The following is a 19,730-nucleotide window of genomic DNA, read 5'->3' as shown; positions in this document are numbered from 1 at the left end:
AAGGTGGGTGTGACTTTAGCAGAGATTTCCAGCTCTGGTTATTATTGCTCCAGGCTCCCTATTGGGTTTCACTCCCTTGTCTCCCCCCACAATTACCTTGTCTGCTCTCAGTTACTTTAGTGGGTCTTTACATGGCATCTTTCTGGGGCAGAGGGCACAGAGTGGCAACTGGCACATAATAAACAGCACCTGAAAACAGCGGTGGTGATTATGGAACACTAGGTTTATATTACATACACACACACACGTGTACATACACTTATATATATGTATGTATTATATACGTGTGTATGTGTTGCACATACATATAACACATGTGTGTGTTTCTGTGTGTATGATATGTCTATATATACGCACCATGACAGATGGTAAACAATAATCATGGGCTTAACTAAGCAAAAACCAAAAAAGGAGTGAGGCTTTATCTGTACACTTGCTCACCTGTCCAGGCATTGCCCCACAGCATTAGCCAAGGAAGTGAGACGTGTCTGGCAGGAGCAATGACCCACAGGGACTGGTACCGTCTGACCCCGTGGACTCAGGGCGTAAGGGGAGAGAGGAGGCCTGGCTTTGTTCTGGGAGGGGTCTCTGGTTATCAAGCAACCTGGAGAACTTTTGGTCAAGTTGATGATGACCTTGGGTGCTATGACCACTCCTGTAGACCCAGGATCTAGACATTTTATAGCTCATTTTATAGGTGGGGGTGTCACCCTAAACTTTGAATTTCCGTAATGTGGTGCTTGGTGTGTCTGTTGGGTGCATGACTGTATGAAGACTTGGTCCGCGTGACTTAGCTTGTCCTTGAAGTATAGTTAATTTATAGTGCTGTGTTAGTTTCTAGTGTATAGCAGGGTGATTCAGATATATATGTACTTTTCTACTCTGGTTTATTACAAAATATTGAATATAGTTCCCTGTGTTATATAGTAAGTAGGACATCGTTGTTTGTCTATTTAAATATAGTAGTGTGTATCTGCTAACCTCAGACTCGTAATTTCTCTCTCCTAACCCCTCTTGCTACCCTTTGGTAACCACAAGTTTGTTTTCTATGAGTCTGTCTGTCTATTTTATAAATAGGTTTATTTGTACATTTTAGATTCTACCTATAAGTGATGTGATATATGGTATTTATCTGACTTACTTCACTTAGTAGGATAATCTCCAGGTCCATCTGTGTTGTGGTAAATGGCATTCTTTCGTTCCTTTTTTATGGCTGAGTAATATTCTTTTCTCATCTTCTTTACCTGTTCCTCTATGGATGGACATTTAAGTTGCTTCCACATCTTGGTTATTGTGGATCGTGCTGCTGTGAATGTAGGGTGCATGTATATTGTGAAATTCTGGTTTTGTCTGGGCGTGTGCTCAGGAGTGGCTCTGGTTCTAGCGTTTTAAGGAACCTCCACACTGTTCCCCACAGTGGCTGGGCCAGTTTACATCCCCACCAGCGGGGTCGATGGCTTTAGGGAGCTCTCGGTTGAGGGGCATGCTCGCCTCCTCTCGCCAAGGTCCCTCAAGGATTCTGTTAAGGGGGAATATAGCTAGATGAGAGGATATAGCCAGGCTGTGGACCCCTGGAAAGCAGTGGTGTCTGAGTGCACACAGAGCCAGAGGCCCCAGACGACAATGTCAGGATGGAGACTGGTGGCACATGCCCCTCTGCCCCACCTTCCTGGTGTGTGAGCAGAAGCATTGTCTCCATGTGGCCAAAGAGGCCCTTCCTACATCTCTGCGGGAATGGCCTGGAAGCCTAGGTGTGAGTGATGCAGGACCAGGGGCAAAGGGCCTCAAACCACCCCCATCCTCATCACTAGACACTGCCTACTCACCGAGAGCCCGGTCATCACAAAGGGAACACATCATGAGGCCTGAAACGGCCCACCGTGCATAATAACAAAACTTCTTAAGGTGAAATTTAACAACAGTCATTTTTCTCTTTCTCTCTTCAACAGAAAATACGATGCTGGCATGCTAATCGCGTGAGACAACTCGGCCCACAGACAGCCACAAAGCACAAAAACAAAACAAACTCAGAGAAGACATGAGAATGGTGTTTTCCTGGCGTCTACAGGAAGCGCTTTATTTTTTCCTCTAGATTGCTTTTCTAAAAAAAAAAAAAAAAAACAAAAACAAAAAAACAAAACACGAAACTGAAACAAACAGTTAAAGGAACAAGACAAAGTTCAGGTGATCATATTCAAGCATGCTCTTTTATTAAGCGTAGGATGGAAGGGACGAGAGGATGCGGAAGCAGGATGCTGAACAGATACGCGGGGGCCATGCACCTCTGTGACAGGGTCCTTCCTGAAACTGCGGGAAGGATGAAGGGAACGGCTTTTTATCCCCCAGCCCCCAAACACCCGGGGCATCCTTAGGGGTGCCAGGCCCCCATTCCCGCCTGTCGCGGTGTCCAGGGGGTGGCTTGTGAGGTCTGCTTGCTGTGAGCTGAAGAATCCTTTGCCCTGCTCCGGCAGTGAACCAGTGCCCTGCGACGCACTCCCTGCCCGCACCACCCGTTTCTCAGCGTCCCCTCCGCCTCGGCGGGAACAAGGGCCAGAGGGGGCCTGTCCAGGACTCAGACTGGATCAGGATGGAATAGTGATCTCGCAGATGAGTGTGTGAAGGATAAACACTGGCTCTTTCTTCCCCGGACAGGAGAAAGCCTGCTCCTGGCTACAGTGTGGTCATGGGTGTGTGGCCATGGGTGTGTGGCTGGGGTGGTGGCTGGTGGGATGGGGTGGGGGGGGCACCGGGGACCCTGAGTGGTGAGAACTGCACGTGCTTCTGCGGTGGGATGGAGAGCCTCCCTTTGCCCGTGTGAAGGCGAAGCTTCACCGTCACATGGGCCATTGCCAGGGCAGCAGAGGGACCTCGGTTGCCCCAGCCCTGGACAAGAAGTACCGCCCCTTCTCCCCACCAACGCCCTGCTCCCCAGGGGTACCTAACGCTGTGTGATCTGACGCACCGGTGCTTACATCCTGGGCCTCTGGCGGGTCTGGGTCGGGGGGACATGGAAGGCCGCGGGGTGAGAGGTTGGGGGGGTGTCCAGCGGGGTGGGCGTCGGGCCAATGGCCGTCTAGGAGGGCGGGCCACCGGGCACCCCCTGGAGCAGCCGCTCACTGAGCGCCCACAGGGCCCGCGCCGAGTCTTCGCTCTGGGCTTCGGCTGACGGCAGGCAGCGGCAGCAGCTGTTGAAGTACATCCCTCCCAGGCCCTCCAGCTCCGGGGCGACAGCGCAGTACACAGTGGTGGCGGCTCCCTGTTGCTGCAGGGCAGAGAGGAGAGACAAGAACGAGTGCGTGAGAAGAGAGGCGGCGGGGGCTGTCCTTCACAGGGAGCGCCCTCCCCACCTGCTTTGGAGGCCACTGGACCTCAGCAGCGGCCGCGAACCCAGAGGTATGGCGGGGCCGTCCTGGGACAGCATCATGGACTCCGCCTGGAGCACCGGTGTGACTTTTCACACCTCATGCGGGAAAAGGCTTTGAACACAACATGCCTCTCAGCTCGTCGCATCACATGCCTCTGCTGACAACGCAAGCAGGGTGGGATCCTTGCCAACCGGCAGGAAGAAACCCGTCCAATCTCCTGACTGCAATGCATGATGTCATGTGACACCAAGATGTTTTTACGAGACTTCTGTCTGAGCTAAACCTGCCGCGCTCTCGTGGCCCAGCGGGTGGAAAGCCAAGCAGGACCAGCGCCAGCTGTGTCCTTGTCCTTTGCCCATGGTGCTGTGAGGGGAAGGCTTTGGATGCAGTGTGCAAACATGTTCCCCACCGTACACGTGCCTCCTGCAGACACGAGACACAAATCTGTGAGTTGATCAGGATCCTGGAGACCTTTCTATGAATGTCACATCCTGCCCGTACCTGCAGGAGGACAGCGGCTTGAGGGTCCACGTCCTCACAGCCCACTTCTAAATGCACGTCGTAATGAGTGCCATTGATCACTTCCGACTGACCTTTTGAGTAACAGCTGGCGCTGTGGCTGGGGATGTGTGTGCTGACGGGGCACCATATCACCCGGCTGACAGGATGCTGTCAGGGAGGCTGGGAGGAGGGCAAGAAATCACTTTGCTTTGCGAGCCATAATTAAAAATAATAGGCTGGTGCTCGTAGGGAGACATGGTTGGCACGGCTCTAATTTAAAACCAATACAGTTTATCTGGCATCTTCTGATTATTTATGTGCACCACAGCCCTTGCTGCATCAACTAATTATCAGGTGAAGGGGTGGGGAGGCAGAGGAGAATCAGAGAAAGATAACGGGCGATAAGGTCACCATTAGGAAAACACTGAAGCCCTCTGTGGGAGGGTGAAGCGCGTTCCTGCCACCGGAAAGCTGACCCTCTCCTGCCTCTTACAGACTTCACACCAGGCCCCAGCAGAGGGCTCGGGGGAGAACCTCCCCCGCCACGCCTTGGTTTGTGTGTCTATGGTTATGCCCATAATCACCGGGAGCCCAGGGCATTCTGAGAAGTGAGCTCTCGGGGTGTTTACCGTTTGAGGAAAGTACTGTGAAACAGACTTGGGGGTTGTTTTGAAGAGGACGGTACTTACTGAATTTGTCTGAAAACCAAGAAGCCAAATATACAAGTGACATGCTTGTTAGGGAGGTGGGTGGTGTGGCATGGGCACGAGATGAACGAGATGGAGGCGTGAGTTCTGACCCTGGGGCTGTCCACTGTGCTGGACAAGACCCATGGATCCAAAGTTTGAACCCCCGGCGTGACCTGAACCAAATGGGCATCGGTTGGTTGTCCCCCAACCCTCTCAGCCACGCCCATTCCCCAGACAGCCAGCTGTGTGCTTGGATTCAGCTACTTCTTTTCAGATTGATTTTGTGCGGCCTAGGTCTGATGAACCCAAGTCCGCATCACTCCGATTCCCTTCTGCTGAGCTGTTATTCCTAGTAACCCTTAGATTAGCATCCAGCACGTTTATCTAACCAGGTTCAAGGGCTCATCCGAGTCCCCTGCACCTCATGTGGGGCAAAGGGCAGCGGGGTGTCCTCTAGAGACGGATGGAAGACTTGAAGGGCTCGTCCCGCCCACCCAGGCCAACTACCACCTCGGCCTTGATTCTCAGAATGCTGCTGCTGGGTGGAGATGGTGCTCAGGAATATTCTGGACATCTGTCTTAGGTTTCCACTGTACTCTGCAAATCCCAAACCCACCAAAGAGCAGTCAGGGGGTTTGTCATGAGCTCCCAAGTAGCAAGAGAGTCTGCTCACCCCAAGATCCAGGCCTCCCCACCCCGCCCCAGAGCAGCTATAATATCAGCATTCATACATCGCAACAAACTGGCCTTTCACAAGCTCCACCAGCCCTGACAAAGGATCAAAGGTGGCCACTTGGGAAAGCAACAGACGGAATTCTTCCAAACCCAATGCAATCTTGCGCCACTCTGACCTTCTAAAATGCTATCATGGTACACTCTCGTGTGGTTGGATGGTATTTTTGCAGAGAAATTTGGCACTTAGACTGATTCAGAATCGAGCTGATGAGGGAGCTGGGGGCACACGCATTTTCCCCCCATGGAATCTGAAAGCAATTGAAGCTGGCCTCATTTCGGGTAAACCTCCACTTGGCTACCACGCCGAAAACCATGAATCTTAGAAATGCCCAATCTTTCATCAAAGATTGGGTGGCTTCGAGGCCTTTGCCACTCAGCTCAGAGTGGTACGCAAGTTAGATCTCGTCACCACCGGTGCCGGTTCTGTGCGAGAAGCCAGTACCGCAGGGCACCTGAAAGCAAAGACCAGCTTCTCCCCTCCGAAGACCAACTGTGCACGCCTGGCAGAGACCAGACGGTGAACAGGTGACTCCGACGGCAGCACCCGGGGTCCATCTTTGTATGGTCGGAGGCGATGACACTCCAACAACAAGTGCCAGTTGCTGGCTCGTTGGCTGTTTGGCCTGCCTATGCTCGAGAGAGAGACGGGAGCTACATTAGCAAATCTCATTAGGAAATAAGCTGGCGTGGCTGCTACAAGAGAAAACGTTTTTAAACTGATAGAAGAAAAATTTTTAAAGCTCACTTTCATCACCGTCAGATGACTTTCATGCCACTTTGTGGAGGGCGGGGGAACATCAGCACATAATTCAGAGAAGATGAAAGCGCCCCATAAAGGAGACGATGTTAACAACTCTGTTATGAAATATCTGAGGCTGTGCCTTGCTTCCTTTCACCACTGTTTGCTGATCTGCTGTGATAAGATAATAGCAGTATCTTGACATACAAACGTGGGCTGGGGCGGGGGGTTCCTCTCAGTGATTTTAAGAACAGTTTATGGGGAGTCTGAGCCCTGGGGCGCAGCAAGTCTGTCCTGCACCAGGGGTAGAGAGGGACGGTGTGGATCACTGTGGGGGGTGGGCGCGGGGTGGGGGCTGAGGATTTCTGGGAAGCCGGGAGAATCTTTAATCACGCCTAAATGCCATTTCTGATTCAGTCAAACGTCTGCGAGCTGCCCGAGGAGAACGACACCACCCATCTCTATAGCGTATGTAAAATCACCCGGGATTCTTGTTTGGGATTTTTAAGAGTATCTGGGTAATGAGGGTTCATCATTCTCTTTCAGAAATCAGTTGTCAGCTGAGTGGCACTGTCTCCAACCACAGAAAGGTGGGATTTAGACAGCGGTTTGCTATTTGTTTATTGTTGGGGCCTTGAGATCTAAACTATCCATCCTCCCCAAGCCCTTGGTTGGGATGAATCTGTTGAAGTAGCCGCTTTTCATCCACAGTTGTTTGATAACCACTAGCCATCAGTTTGCAGCCATCAGCAGGGAATACAGATGAATATTGACTCTTTGAAAGAGAAAGTTATGGGAGTTTCAGATCGACAATCCAGGCTTAAAGAAAACCACCCACATAGTAGTATTTGTGATGCGTCGGTAGGTTCCCTAATATAGCTCACGTTTTGATAAGGACATGTTACAGCATTATGCTTAGTTTTCAGGTTTCTCTAGTTTTATAATGCATGCTTCTTTAAAAAAAAAAAAAAAAAGAATAGATTCCTGTCTTAAAACAGATTTAACTCTGAGACATAAAAAAGCAGACGCACTGTCACGGGTGTCTGTGTGGTCAGTGGTTTTGAGAGCAGGCAGGGGTCCCACAGCTGCTTCCCCAGGACCAAAGCAGGACCGGGGACCCACGGCGGGGAAGGAGCGGCCCTTCTGGGTGGGCGCTGAGGAGGCGCTGGGTTCCTGGGACAGAGGACCTTGCCAGCGCCACAGAGGAGGAGACGGGTGCTTCTCTGAACCCCCAAAGCTTCCCCCTGTTGCTCATCTGCGGTCTGTGGGGTGCGGCAAACACTTCCCCAGGGCAGGAGCAGTCGCGCTCCGGCAAGTACGGCGAGTGCTTCACCACGGAGTGCAGCAGACGCGGGCAGCGGACACGGGTCCCGTGGGACACCCCGTCTCCCAGGCGTTGCTTAGTCGCTCGGTCATGTCCAAGTCTTTGAGACCCCACGGACTGTAGCACACCAGGCTCCTCTGTCCATGGGGACTTCCCAGGCCAGAATCCTGGAGTGGGTTGCCATTCCCTTCTCCAGGGGATCTTCCGGACTCAGGGATCGAACCTGTGTCCCCTCCACTGCAGGTGGGTTCTCTGCCGCCTGAGCCACCAGGGAAGTCCTGCCAAAAGTTTCCAACCCCCTCTCCTGGTTAATTGTGGTGCAGTATTTCAGATTCATCTCCTGAGACCGTGGGGCTGGGAACACAGCTGTTCCTCAAACAATACTGTTTGGTTATGGAGAGAAACCAAAGCAAGCTGCTCCACAAGGATGGGTGTACCCTACTCACCATCTGAGAACAGTCTTTTAAGCCGACAGACGAGCCATGTGTTCCCAGAGACGCCCAGCGTGCATGGCAGTGGGGCTACCCACCCGGGGGAACACGACCAATACAGAGCCCTCGGGCTTGGGTGTGGAGTCCCGCGCTCACCAGGAACAGACCCACGTCCTCCAGGACGACGAGAGGTGGGAGAAGCTGGAGATCGTGACTCGAGGGGACTCTCGGCCACCACCTGGGCGAGCTGTCCCAGCCTGTTCAAGCGGTGACGATGGGGGCACCGACCGCGAGCCTGCACTCCCCTGGTGCTGGGCAGGGAGCTCTGTGATGGGCATCACGTTCTAGCCCCAGGCAGCTCTACAGGCTGGGGATGGTCGCCATCCCCACCTACAGAGGAGCCCACTCCGTACCTGAGCTCACACGCCACTCCTCCGGGGCCACATCGACCGACCCCAGGAACCCAGAGCAGCTGCGACAGGAAGCCGCCTTCCCGCGCCCGCGCTCCCGTCTGCACACCACGCACCCCACGCCTCCTGGGCGGTGGAGTCGCCTCAGGGGCCCCCTCCCTTCCTCCCAGCCGGGCCTGGCTGAACCCCCGCGTGCGGCCCTGACGTGGCTGAAGATGAAATGTACTCACAGGCTGTCAGGCGCTCACCCGGGAAGCATAAGGAAGAGATTTTCCCACTGTTGATTTAGGCAGGCCACTAAATTGAAATTATATCCATTTGGATTAACAAAACTGAAGACTCAACGCCACCTCGGAAGAGCCAAGAGCCAATGACCCCTAACAAAGCCATCGCCTGATTTAAAGTGCCACCTCCACCCGCCCGACTGGACCAGCCAGGAATCCACTGCTCCTAAACGACACGGACGTTTTCCAAAGTGTGAGTGGAACTACAAGACCAGGGAAACCCAAGCAATCTCCAGCTTATGAGTTCACAGATGTGCAAATGGGTGTGGCCTTTTGGAGGGTGCCACCTGACATGTTCCAGCCGGTGTGCAGAGGAGACTGCCCCGTCTCCCCTCTCCTGCCCCCCACCCCCGGCCCCGATTCATTGTCAATAAACTCATCCCTACAAATGCCTAACCACTGACGTGTCCAGACAGTGCACACTTAGATACAGGCAAATTCCTTCTGCAGGGATCAAGGGGTAACTTCCTTCACAGCCCTCAGGAGGTTTGCTAACACACAGGCTGTCCTCAGGATTGGTTACAGGAGGGAAATCCAGACTCAACTTCTTAAACAGAAACAGGGAGGCGGGCCAGGAAAGAGGCTGGAAAAGTCGGCGACAGTGCACTGGAGAATCCCTAGGATCACGTTCAGTCCTGAGCTTGATGGAAGAGAAGGTGCACCTTCCGCAGTGTGCAGGGGCCTTCATCTCTCGCTAAGAAAGTCACGAAGGTGGAGGACCTCAGAGGTCCCTTCCCAGGGGCTGTCTCTCCCGTCCTTCCCCCGGTGGCACAGGACGCAGTCTAGGAGAGCTCTGTGGCAGGTGCTCTGGGGGAGAGTGAAGCCGTGGGTCATGCCAGCCCATTACCACCAACGCGCCTGGTCCTGGCACAGGACACAGCCCCAGGAAGCAGATGCCCATCTAGGGAGATGTCTGGGGCGGGGGCACACAGGGGACAGAGGCTCCAGGGAGCCGCGTACGTTCACAGGCCTCTGCTGGGAGAGAAGCCGACGACATGGACGCTTTCCCGTTTGCAGTCCAGGAACCCTAAATCCTCGTCAGGCTACAAAAGTCACGTGGTATCCTTGACAAAAGTCACTCATCTCTAGCAAGATCATCAAGGAGGCTGAAGAGACTGACTTGAAGACCAGGGAGGAATGAGTTGGGAAGTTAGGAGAACAGTTGCTACGATGCTCCGAGAAATCTGTGGAAGCAAGCCCAGGGACCAGTGGGCTCAGGATAGAAAGCTGGGAAGGCTTTGTGAAGGCAGAACAAATGTCTTCCTGAGCCTAAGTTAGGGGAGGGAGAGGCAGCCACTTTCAGCCATCCGCAGAGGCCCGAGCCGTGTTTGTTCTGGAGAGCAAGGCTCCAGAGGATTTTTTGCTTAGTCTTAGCAGCAGCAGTGCAGAGCAGAGTGACCTCGGGAGGTTTTCAGGACTCTGTTTTCAATGGGATGACCTTTTCTCAACTTGCCTTGATATCAACAAGGCCCTTTCCATACCCCTTACGTGTTCCAGGATCCTTGCCCAAAGTGTTCAACGGTTCCATAACAGATGGCTGGTCTCGAGAGAGTGGAGGTAGAATACTTAGAATGGTTTCCTTTTTCTGAGACCTGCTGGTATTGTGACATCCCAGATGTGCTCCGCTGGAGCAGGAGGTCGTCCGGAGGAGGGAAGGAAAAAGGAGCGACTGAGTACAGTCCAGGTGGGTGATGTTATTCACGCCTGTTCTACCACTGGTGCCAAAGATGTTCTAGAACTGATTGGGCTGGAGAGACGGTCCCTTTAAACATGGGAGAAGATGCTCTTATCTCTGTTACATCCTTCTTATATCCACGGGAGAGTTCCCTGGGCCTTCCCTGCTGGTGCTGCCTGGGGTACACACACTGCTTTTCAAACGGGGGTGGGGGATTCCTCTGGTTGGGATGGGAAACTGCACTGGGGCGCCCATTCTTCCACAGGTTACTCTGAAATGGATCTTAGAACTCTACCACCAAAATACACATGGTTCTCCTACCTGGGACGAATCTGATGGCCCATCCCTGGAATTTTCCATCCTGGCCACCTGGACAAGACTGAAGGACTGCTGAGTGTTTATAGAAAGCTCAGAGAAGACATTTAGCCTGTGTTAATTTGTAACATTTTACATTTTTACTTCTTTGACCCACATTCTAGCTAGCTCTGTATACTGTACATAAATGTATGCCTCCGCATTTGCCGTGTATACTGAAATAAACCTTTGAAACTATTGCCAGGCAGAATGAATGGGTTCAATTCTAACCTAACGTTGCAAAGAGCATGGGTGAGGCAGACCTCTCCCCGCTCCCCTTCGTCAGCACAGAATCACACTGAATGGGCCTACCATGCTTTTTTTAGAAAACTGAGAGCTGACCATTTCTGTGCGCAGACAAACCCTGAAAAATCAGTCTGTTGCCGTCGCAAGGTTGACACCTAGGCTGCAGAGAGAGTCTCTGACATGGTACTGACAGGGCATGGGGTGGGTGGATGAAACCCACAGGGTCGTCTCTGATAGGGCCCCACTGTGGTTAGAAATGAACTAACTCTTCACTCTTCCAGAAACAAATTACAAGAACAGAGTCTGCAATAATCCCATTTCACAGCAGAGCACCCCAGGGCCCCCCTCCCGACCCCCGTGTCCAGCCACACCGTCTCAAGCCAAGCACGTCTGTGTCAGGACTGAGTCTTTTCAGACGGGGCTCTCTCTGTCGGATCATTTCTCAGGCACAGAGACGCTGGCCTTGTTAATATTTCATTGGGAACATACTATGGAGAGCGTCTCATTTGTATTACTTCCATAATTGATGGTGAGTGCCCGGGCACTGCCTCTGCACAGACGGACCTCATCACAGTGGTCGACGGGGAGACGAGAAACAGTGGCTACTTCACCCACCAGCAGTGTGTCGCTAGTTAGGGGGCATGATCACGCAGGCTGGGCCTTTAATTGCCAGGGTAAATAATTCTGCCTCGGTGTTAGGGAATATTTTAAAGCACTTGATGCAGATAGACTAGAAACAACACACACACACACAAAATTACCTTGATTATGCAACACCTTAGCATAGAAAGTTACAAAGGTATGTCTTTTTTTTTTGAAAATTGCATTCTATCATGCAAATATTCTCTAAATATGCATGTGCTGACTACTCATCGGCTGTATTTTAGGAAATACAATTAGGCCGCCTTTCTCCTCCCCTGTGTAGACTGTAAATACCTGTAGATCCTTCTCTTGTTTCCCTATGTAAATATATGTAAATACTAACAAGCTTTGCATGCTGATATTCTAGGCAATTTCAGGCACTTTTATAATCTGAAGGCATGTACTTGAACTGGTTTGTTAGAAAGAAAAACAACCAACACCTCTCTCAAACTCTTGAAAGCTGAACAGAAATTAAAGATTTCTTCCTAGACTGCTGTGGCTCGTTTTGTTTGCCGTCCTAGCCCCCAGCGCCTCCCACACGGGCTCCCGCAGCTGCTGCCAGCAGAGGGGTGGGTGCCGGGGCAGCCGCCACGCCAGGACAGGGGCGCAGCCACCCGTCTTGGGTTTCTACACACTTGGTCCTTTGGTTTTCTAGAGCAGTGGTCCCCGGCCTTCTTGGCATCAGGGGCTGGTTTTGTGGAGGACAGTTCTTCCACAGAGGGGTGGTGGTTTGGGGAGGATTCAAGCGCATGACCTACAGTGCACTTTTGTTTACTATGACATCAGCTCCACCGCAGATCATCAGGCATTAGATCCTGGAGCCTGGGGACCCCTGCTCTAAAGGACTTCTAGAATCGTAAGATTGGCGTCTTTGGATTTTTCTATCAAAAGAAAAGGGAGTGTGGGCATGCATGCTAAGTCGCTACAGTCGTGTCTGACTCTTTGCGACCCCATGGATTGTACCCCACCAGGCTCCTCTGTCCATGGGATTTCCCAGGCAAGAACACTGGAGTGGACTGCCATGCCCTCCTCCAGGGGATCTTCCTGACCCAGGGATCGAACCCACGTCTTTGGATTTTTCTATCAAAAGAATAGGGAGTAAAAAACGATTGGTTTGTACCTACTGTTCCCTTAAAAGTACCAAGGCCAGAGCTAGAGGCTTTAGAGTCCCAGGACCCTAAGAAAGAACCCTGTCGTTCCCATTTCAGAGATGCAGAAACTGAGTCACAGCAAGAACAGCATGTGCCTAAGGTAACAGAGGAGCCCGGCGTGCTGCAGTCCACGGGGTCAGAGAGTCAGACACGACTGAGCCACTGAACGACGCCCACAAAAGTGACAAACCACCAGATGCCCCCAAACCCAACTGTGCTGTTTACCAACAGTCGGCAGATGCAGTTTTTCTGCAAAGGGTGACAGAAGAGAGATTTTAGGCCCAGCAGGGCCTATGGTTTCGGTCACAGCTACTCAGACCTGCCGCTGTTGTTGGGGAAACAGCCGTGAACAACACACCCTGCAGCGAACGTGGCTGTGCACCAGCAAAACTGGGCTTGCAAACACTGCCACACCCCACGCTCAGCTGCTCCTCCCCAGACCACTGCCCCTTCCCGCTCGAGGACGTTCCTGTGTCTGATGGAGAAGGCACTTGATCAGCTGAGGGTTCTCCACCTCTTGCCTGCACACGGCAACACTGACTGGAAGCCACACGACACTCGGGAGAGGGCAAACGAAGCCACTCAAGCTTCCACGTCAAACTGCCTTCCACAGACACGCCTCCCCACCAGGCTTCCCTGTAGTTACCCTTCGTTTCCACACGTGGGGATGGAGGGGAAAGTATGGAAGGCTGAGGTAGAGAGAGAAAAGCCAGCGACACGCAGGTCTTCACTGAGGAAGCAGGTCCTTACCTTGGGGGTCTACATAGACCGAGCCGCGTGTCAACTTTCTAATGGCTGGAAAACTGCACTCACATTGAAGGTGTTTTTCCCCACGTATGATGCTTCGGTGTAGATGTGTTAATTCACAGTTTCTTTGGGGACGTTTTTTAATTGAAGTTTCCAAAATTCATTCAGTGGCACAAGGAGCTCTGGGGGCTCTTGAGAATGCTGCAAAGCTGGGGCTTTAGCATGGGGAGCCGGGCCTGGTGTCCTGGATGAACCCAGCGCCCCGGCCCAGCAGGGGAGGCCAGTCCTCGCCGCCCGCGGGGCCCCCTTTCACAGGCTCCTGTGCTCGCCTGGGGCTGGGAGAGAGCCTTTCTGACCCGCTGCGCGAGGTCAGTGTCATCCCTTCAGTCTTGGAGGGGACAGAGCGTGAGGGGCAGGAGGAGGGACGACCCGGGTGACTCTGCAGGTGGGGATGCTGTGGGTGGACGGGGAGAGCCCAGGAGTGAAGCCTGAGACGCAGGAATTCAAATTCCGGCTCTGCCACCCAGCCGCTCTGCAACAGGACACAGGCAATGAAACGGGCGGCCTAACAGCCCCTTCTCCCGGCTCTTGGGAGGGTCAGTGATGGCATCTGGAGGCTCCCTGAGTGCATCACAGGCACTGGCTCAAACACGGCTGCAGGGCTGTCTGTTAAAAGTCCGGAGGAGGAAGCACCCAGGTCGGAGTCACTCCTCCGTCCTCCACCTGAGGGACCTGGAAGCAGGGTGGGGCAGTTTCTGCCCTCTGAGCAAGACATTCAAGAGGCAGTCACTTTTCTCACCAGCTTTCACAGCACCTCTGGGTACCAGCCTAGCATGGATTCCAAGGCTCCTCTGCCTCCCCACCCCCTACCCCAGACCACAGCAACCAGAAACAAACTCTCACCCCTGAAAGTGGGGCACTGGCATCCTAAGGACAGCCGCAATCACACACGAGCATTGTGGGAGTCCAGACCCCGCCCCGCCCTGGCCCTGCACGTGCATCCAGCTAAACCCCCACACGTCTGTGCGCAGTGGGCCCTAGAGAAAGGGATGGACGGAATAAGAGAGCTGGCACAGGGTTTTTTAAGCGCAGTATTCCTTTAAAAACTAAAGATGGAATTACCACATGATCCAGCAATCCCACTCCTGGGCATATATCCAGAGAAAACCGTACTTCGAAAAGACACACGCACCTCCATGTTCCAAGCAGCACGATTCACAGCCGCCAAGACACGGAAGCGACCTACACGCCCATCGACACACGAACAGGTAAAGAAGAGGTGGTACATATATGCAGTGGAAATACTATTCAGACATAAAAAAGAACGAAATCATGCCATTTGCAGCAACTGGGATGTAACTAGACATTATCATGCTAAGTGCAGTAAGTCAGAGAAAAACGAACACCATATGATGTCATTTATATGTGGAATCAAAGAAATGATATGAGAGAACTTATTCACAAAACAGAAACAGCCTCACAGACTTCAAAAACAAACTTACCAAAGCGGGAAGGGGGGGAACACATTAGGAGTCTGGGATTAATGGATACGCACTTCTATAAGTAAAACAGATAATTAACAGGGACCTCCTGTACAGCACAGGGCACACTACTCAATATTCTGTGGTAACCCATATGGGAAAAGAATCTGAAAAAGAGTATGTATATACACATAACTGAGTCATTTAGATGTACACTTGAAACTAACACAACACTATAAATCAACTATACTCAAATATAAAACAATAAAAATTACATTTTAAGACGTGTAGCATACATGTAGAATGATAGGAGTTGGGTAGATTGATGGGTGCCACATTACTGTTTGAAATTTTCTATCTGAAAACTTTTATAATAAAATGTTAGAAAAAGACATGGATTCCTTGCTAGGGGGTATTAGCCGCATTCTTCTCAGAGGAGAAGACTAAGGCACAGAAGTGGTGTGGACTGCCCTGAGGTACTCCACCTGGTAAGTGGTGACACCCTCTTTGAAATCCATGCCCGGCTGGCTCCAGCGCTGACTCTGTGACGGGCACATTCGAATCTCTGTTAATCGACCTTCTAGGGTCAATTAACCCTGCCTCTCCTATTCCACTGGTTGAATTTTTTGCCGCAAAGCATGAAAACTGGTTTTCTCGCACTAGTCCCACCATGCAGGCAGTTCGTAGAGCCTCCAACTCAGAGCCCAGAAATCAATCAGCTCAAGAGCAAGGGTGACCCATGTGTGAGTGGAGGTAAATTTCTATCTGTTCATCTGGTAGCTATTTAATCTGCCTTTTGATTCTAATGCCACCCCTGAAGGCAGAGGGCTATTCTCACTGAAAACGTGCCGTCAAGTTCAGAAACACTGATGCCGGCCAGCATGAGTGTGTCTACAAACCCAGAACTCAGAGAGGGAAGGGGAGATAACACCCGGGCAGACACGCACAGTGAGAAGCAATCAGCTCCCTGTTGTTGGGTGCAGAAGGGATGCTGTCACCGGCAAGGGGCCAGGGCTGCTGGCCCCTGGACCACCAGACACGGCCAGATGGGAACCCTGACCTGTCCTCCAGCTCACACGCTCCCTCTGGCCACGGCAAACTCCACATTCCAAACTTCAGAAGCTGAAAAACAGCGTCAGCCCAGGCCTGACGGTCTGGCAGGGAGCCCAGCAGCCCATCCTGCTCTGCTTCCTAAACTCGGGAGTCAACTTTCCTCCTGGGCAGAAATTTTCCTCCGAGCCGGCCCCCCGCCCCCTTCCCCTTTGAGCCCCACGAGAGATGGACCGGGCACCGTCTTCCTTTTCACTTCACCGCGTGTCCCCTTCCCCGGCGCCTCCCCTTCAGCCACTGTCCACCCAGGAACAGCCACCCCCCAGCCCTTTCTTGGCTTCCCTTCCAGACCCACCCAGAGTGCCATGTCTTGGCCAGGTGAGTCTGAGACGGAACGGCTGCCTTCAGGAGGGTTAGCCCAGCCCCCATCGTGATAACTGACGACGACGACAAAGCAGTGATGATCACGGAAATGGCTGCGGGTAACCCAGAGCCTGTTCTGTGCCAGGGACCTATCAGTGCTTCCGATTCTCAACCTGGCCAGGCAGGTACTGGCTTGGCCAAAGAGTTGGTCCATAAGATCCTATGGAAACACTCGAGCGAGCTTTTGGGCCAACACACTGTTACTGTCAAGGTTGAGGGAGGTGAGGGAACTCCCTGCTGAGCCGGGGCCGGGAACCCAGCTGAGCACATCTCTGTTCGAAGCCCCCGTCCTCGTTCGTGGCGGACGCCTGCTCTGACCCCACGCCCCAGCCATGGCAGGGCCTCCGGGCATCGTGGAAACTAGCCCTGTCAGGCTGCAGATCCCCTCCCTGCGGGGCCCCGTCGGCCTTCCTCCTCCTCGTGGGGCTCCGCGTCTTGGTCCTCTGACCCCGGCTGCGGGCCCAGTGTCGAGTCTGAGGGTGTCACAGCCGCCCACGTGTGGCTTTGGACGCCACCCCAGAAGGGCTCTGACGCCCTCCCCTGCACCATCCCACTGCTGCAAACTGCTTCTCCTGCAAGGGAGGTCTGGAAGCCGGCAGGTCTTGGGCTTATGATTGGGCATTTGTGGTCCGTTTGGCCACGTCCACTGGAGTGGCCTCACGACCAGCCTACTGCAGTTAGGGTCTCCTGGCCCCGCAGCTCAGAGAAGTGCTGAACTCAGGATGGCGGGGGGCACCGAGGGGCATCTTACTCTGCTTCACCTAACCCCTCTGGCTGCCACACCTGATTGGACCCATCCCGTGGATGGATAGGTTAGCAGCTACCAAGCCGAGCGTCAGTGGGAACACAGCCACCTGTGTAGCTGGCTGTCAAACTCTGTCCTCTATGGTCTGTGCTCTCTGGATCCCTAATCAACTGACTGTACAAGGCAGTCCCCTAAGGCAGGGGTCCCCAGCCTCCAGGATCTAATACCTGATGGTCTGAGGCAGAGCTGATGTAATAGTAACAGAGATAAAGTGCACAGTAAGTATGATGTGCTTGAATCATCCCCCAGCTCCCAGGCCCGTGGAAAAACTGTCTGCTGTGAAACCAGTCTCTGGAGCCAAAAAGGGTGGGGTCCGCGGCCTTAAGGTGCGAATCCCATACGGGGCGTGGATGCCTTCCAAGGCACCTTCTGGGTGCCAGGTTTCTGCTGAATTCTTGCTGGAACCTTGCGGAGGCATCAGTGTCCCCACTTCATTTATAGGGAGACTGAGGCTTGAACAAGTAAAATGAAGGAGGAACAGGTGAATTCTGGCTGTGATGAGCACCCCTCAAGCTAAGGGATGTTCATGCCCCCAGCGCTTCCAGGAAGGGTCCACATTTTGCATCCACCCTCCCCAATTATAGGCAGGACCCTGAACCCTGAAGAGGCAAAGGTCAAAGGGCAAGTGGCAGAGTCAGAAGCGGAGCCCAGTCCCCCGGGCTCCGGACCCCCTCTCTCAGTGCTGGCACCTGCATGGGTGGGGATACGTTCACCATCCAAGGGCAGCAGGGGCATCGCTGGCGTCTGTCGGCCGGGAGTTTGCACAATCGTAAGAGCAGGTCTTGCGACAGCAAAGCGTGGCAAGTGCTGAGCGCGGGCTGGGATCCAAACCCAGCCTGCCTGGCTCCGGGCTCCGTGGCTTCCCAGGCGCGCTGGGAGCTGTGTGGCCTATGAGTTCAGCATCCTCGAAAATAGCTCATTAGTTGTCTCAGAGCCTTTGTACAAGAAGTGGAATCCACGTGTGATGACAAATACACCTGCCCACCCCCAAGATGTCTCTCATTTAGGGACACAGGATCTGAGCCCCTGCAGGGCTGCAGGTGGGAGTAACAGGGTAAGGGAAGAGGGGCTGGAGACTGGGTAAGTGGGGTCCTGGTGGCGAAGAGAACCCCACTCCTGGGCATATATCCAGACAAAACTCCAACCCAAAACGACGCACGCACCCCAAGTTCACAGCGGCAGTGTTTACAACAGCCAAGCCAAGGGAGCAGCCTAAATGCCCATCAATGGCTGGATGCGTAAGTAAGATGTGGCGTGTAACATATATATATGTAGATACACACATATACATATAAAGGGGCACTTTAGCCACAAAAAAGAACAAACATCTGACATCTGCAGCAACGTGGACAGACCAGGAGACCATCACACCAAGGAAGTCGGGAAGAGAAAGGCGAATATCAAACGGCCTCACTTGTAGGCGGAGTCTAAGATACGACACAAACGAACCTACCTACAAAACCAGAACAGAGACACAGCAGACTGGCGGCTTCCAAGGGGGAGGGGCTGGAGGAGGGCGGGGTGGGAGGCTGGGCTTAGCAGGTGTGAGCTGTTGCACACAGAACCGATGAACCAGAAGGCCCTGCAGGGAACTATACTCAGTATCTTATGACAAATCATAATGGAAAAGAAGGTATACGCATGTGTAACTCAACCACCCGACGGGACAGCAGGAACGGACGCAGCACCGGGAGTCAGCTACGCCTCGACAGAAGCAGGACGGGGGGAGGCGTGGAGAGCGGCGGGTGAAGCAGGATGCGGGGAGGCGTGGAGAGCGGCGGGTGAAGCAGGACGGGGGGAGGCGTGGAGAGCGGTGGTGGCCCCAGGGGCAGGAGGGCACAGGGCCCCCGGGGCAGTGCGCTGCTGTCTTCCAGGTGCTGGTGGAAGCTGGGCTCACGCAGACTCAGAGCTGACTCCCCTGGTCCGACATCACTGCCTCTGGTTATCCTGAACAGTCAGGGCACGCGTCCCCAAGCGGCAGGCCCCTGGGGTCAGCACGGCCCCAAGAGGAGGCCAGACGGAGGAGAGGACAGCACGCACTCACACCGCACGCCTCTACCTGGAGACAAACCTCCAGGCTGCTTTTGGTTTCGTCGCTTCCCCAGACGGACGCACGAACGGGTCCCCGCTGATGACTCTGCCTGAGAAGGGCCCGTCCTGGAACGCAGCGGTCTCACTGTCCCCACGTTCACGGAGAATCTTTCTGACAAAGATAGCTTTACCACCCAAGTGAACCAATCTTCCCCATTTTCAGGTAAGAATCAGAATCCAGTGATGGAGAGAAGGAAGTGGAGTCTGCTTTCCCTCCTCGGCTGGAACCCCTGATGCAGGCGTATCAAGGATCTCAGGGGAACCCTGCCGTCTGGTTTTGCTCGAAGGCTCCGAGGACCACCAGCTGGATGATCTCCCCAGAGCACCGTCCTGCTGCTGCAGAGGTGACCCGAGCCCCCTCCTGGCTGGCCCCTGGGTCAGGAGCAGGTCCTGCCCCAGACGAGCTGACCTCCGCCTCTGGCTTTCTCTTCTCCCCACCCTCTGCCCCGCATCCCGCTGCCTTGAAGAGGGAGAGGGTGATGGCCCCACGGTCAGCCACGACCCTGCAGCGGATACTCCGGTGCGTGGCCCTGAGGCCTGACCGAGCCCGGGGGTCACCCACTCCCCAGCCGCTCGGCTGCCATGTG

General features: G+C 53.6%; 2 protein-coding genes and 1 long non-coding RNA gene across 4 annotated transcripts in view; 2 read left to right on the top strand and 1 right to left on the bottom strand.

Moving 5' to 3' along the window:
* The window catches only part of MAF (MAF bZIP transcription factor), a 352,826-nt gene extending 350,731 nt beyond the window's left edge, over positions 1–2,095 (top strand). Inside the window, exon 3 of the mRNA XM_061385886.1 lies at positions 1,950–2,095. The gene's annotated coding sequence lies outside the window, so the exon portion shown is untranslated. The remainder of the gene's footprint in view (positions 1–1,949) is intronic.
* A 93-nt stretch (positions 2,096–2,188) lies between these two features.
* Positions 2,189–19,730, bottom strand: part of WWOX (WW domain containing oxidoreductase) — a 908,337-nt gene continuing 890,795 nt past the window's right edge. The window contains exon 9 of one of the 2 annotated variants that reach the window (XM_061385881.1): positions 2,189–3,262. In XM_061385881.1, the coding sequence (XP_061241865.1) occupies positions 3,074–3,262 (189 nt within the window). In that variant the 3' untranslated portion in view covers positions 2,189–3,073. The remainder of the gene's footprint in view (positions 3,263–19,730) is intronic. The other variant, XR_009730560.1, reaches the window with a different exon arrangement.
* Positions 6,360–11,885, top strand: LOC133229517 (uncharacterized). Its single transcript, XR_009730561.1, has 2 exons — positions 6,360–10,162; positions 10,419–11,885. It is a non-coding gene; the product is annotated as an uncharacterized LOC133229517 (long non-coding RNA).

Source organism: Bos javanicus, chromosome 18 (genome assembly GCF_032452875.1).
Source record: "Bos javanicus breed banteng chromosome 18, ARS-OSU_banteng_1.0, whole genome shotgun sequence".
Classification (NCBI taxonomy): Eukaryota; Metazoa; Chordata; class Mammalia; order Artiodactyla; family Bovidae; genus Bos; species Bos javanicus.
The sequence above is the reverse complement of the archived record's forward strand: the minus strand, read 5'-3'. Positions and strand labels throughout refer to the sequence as shown.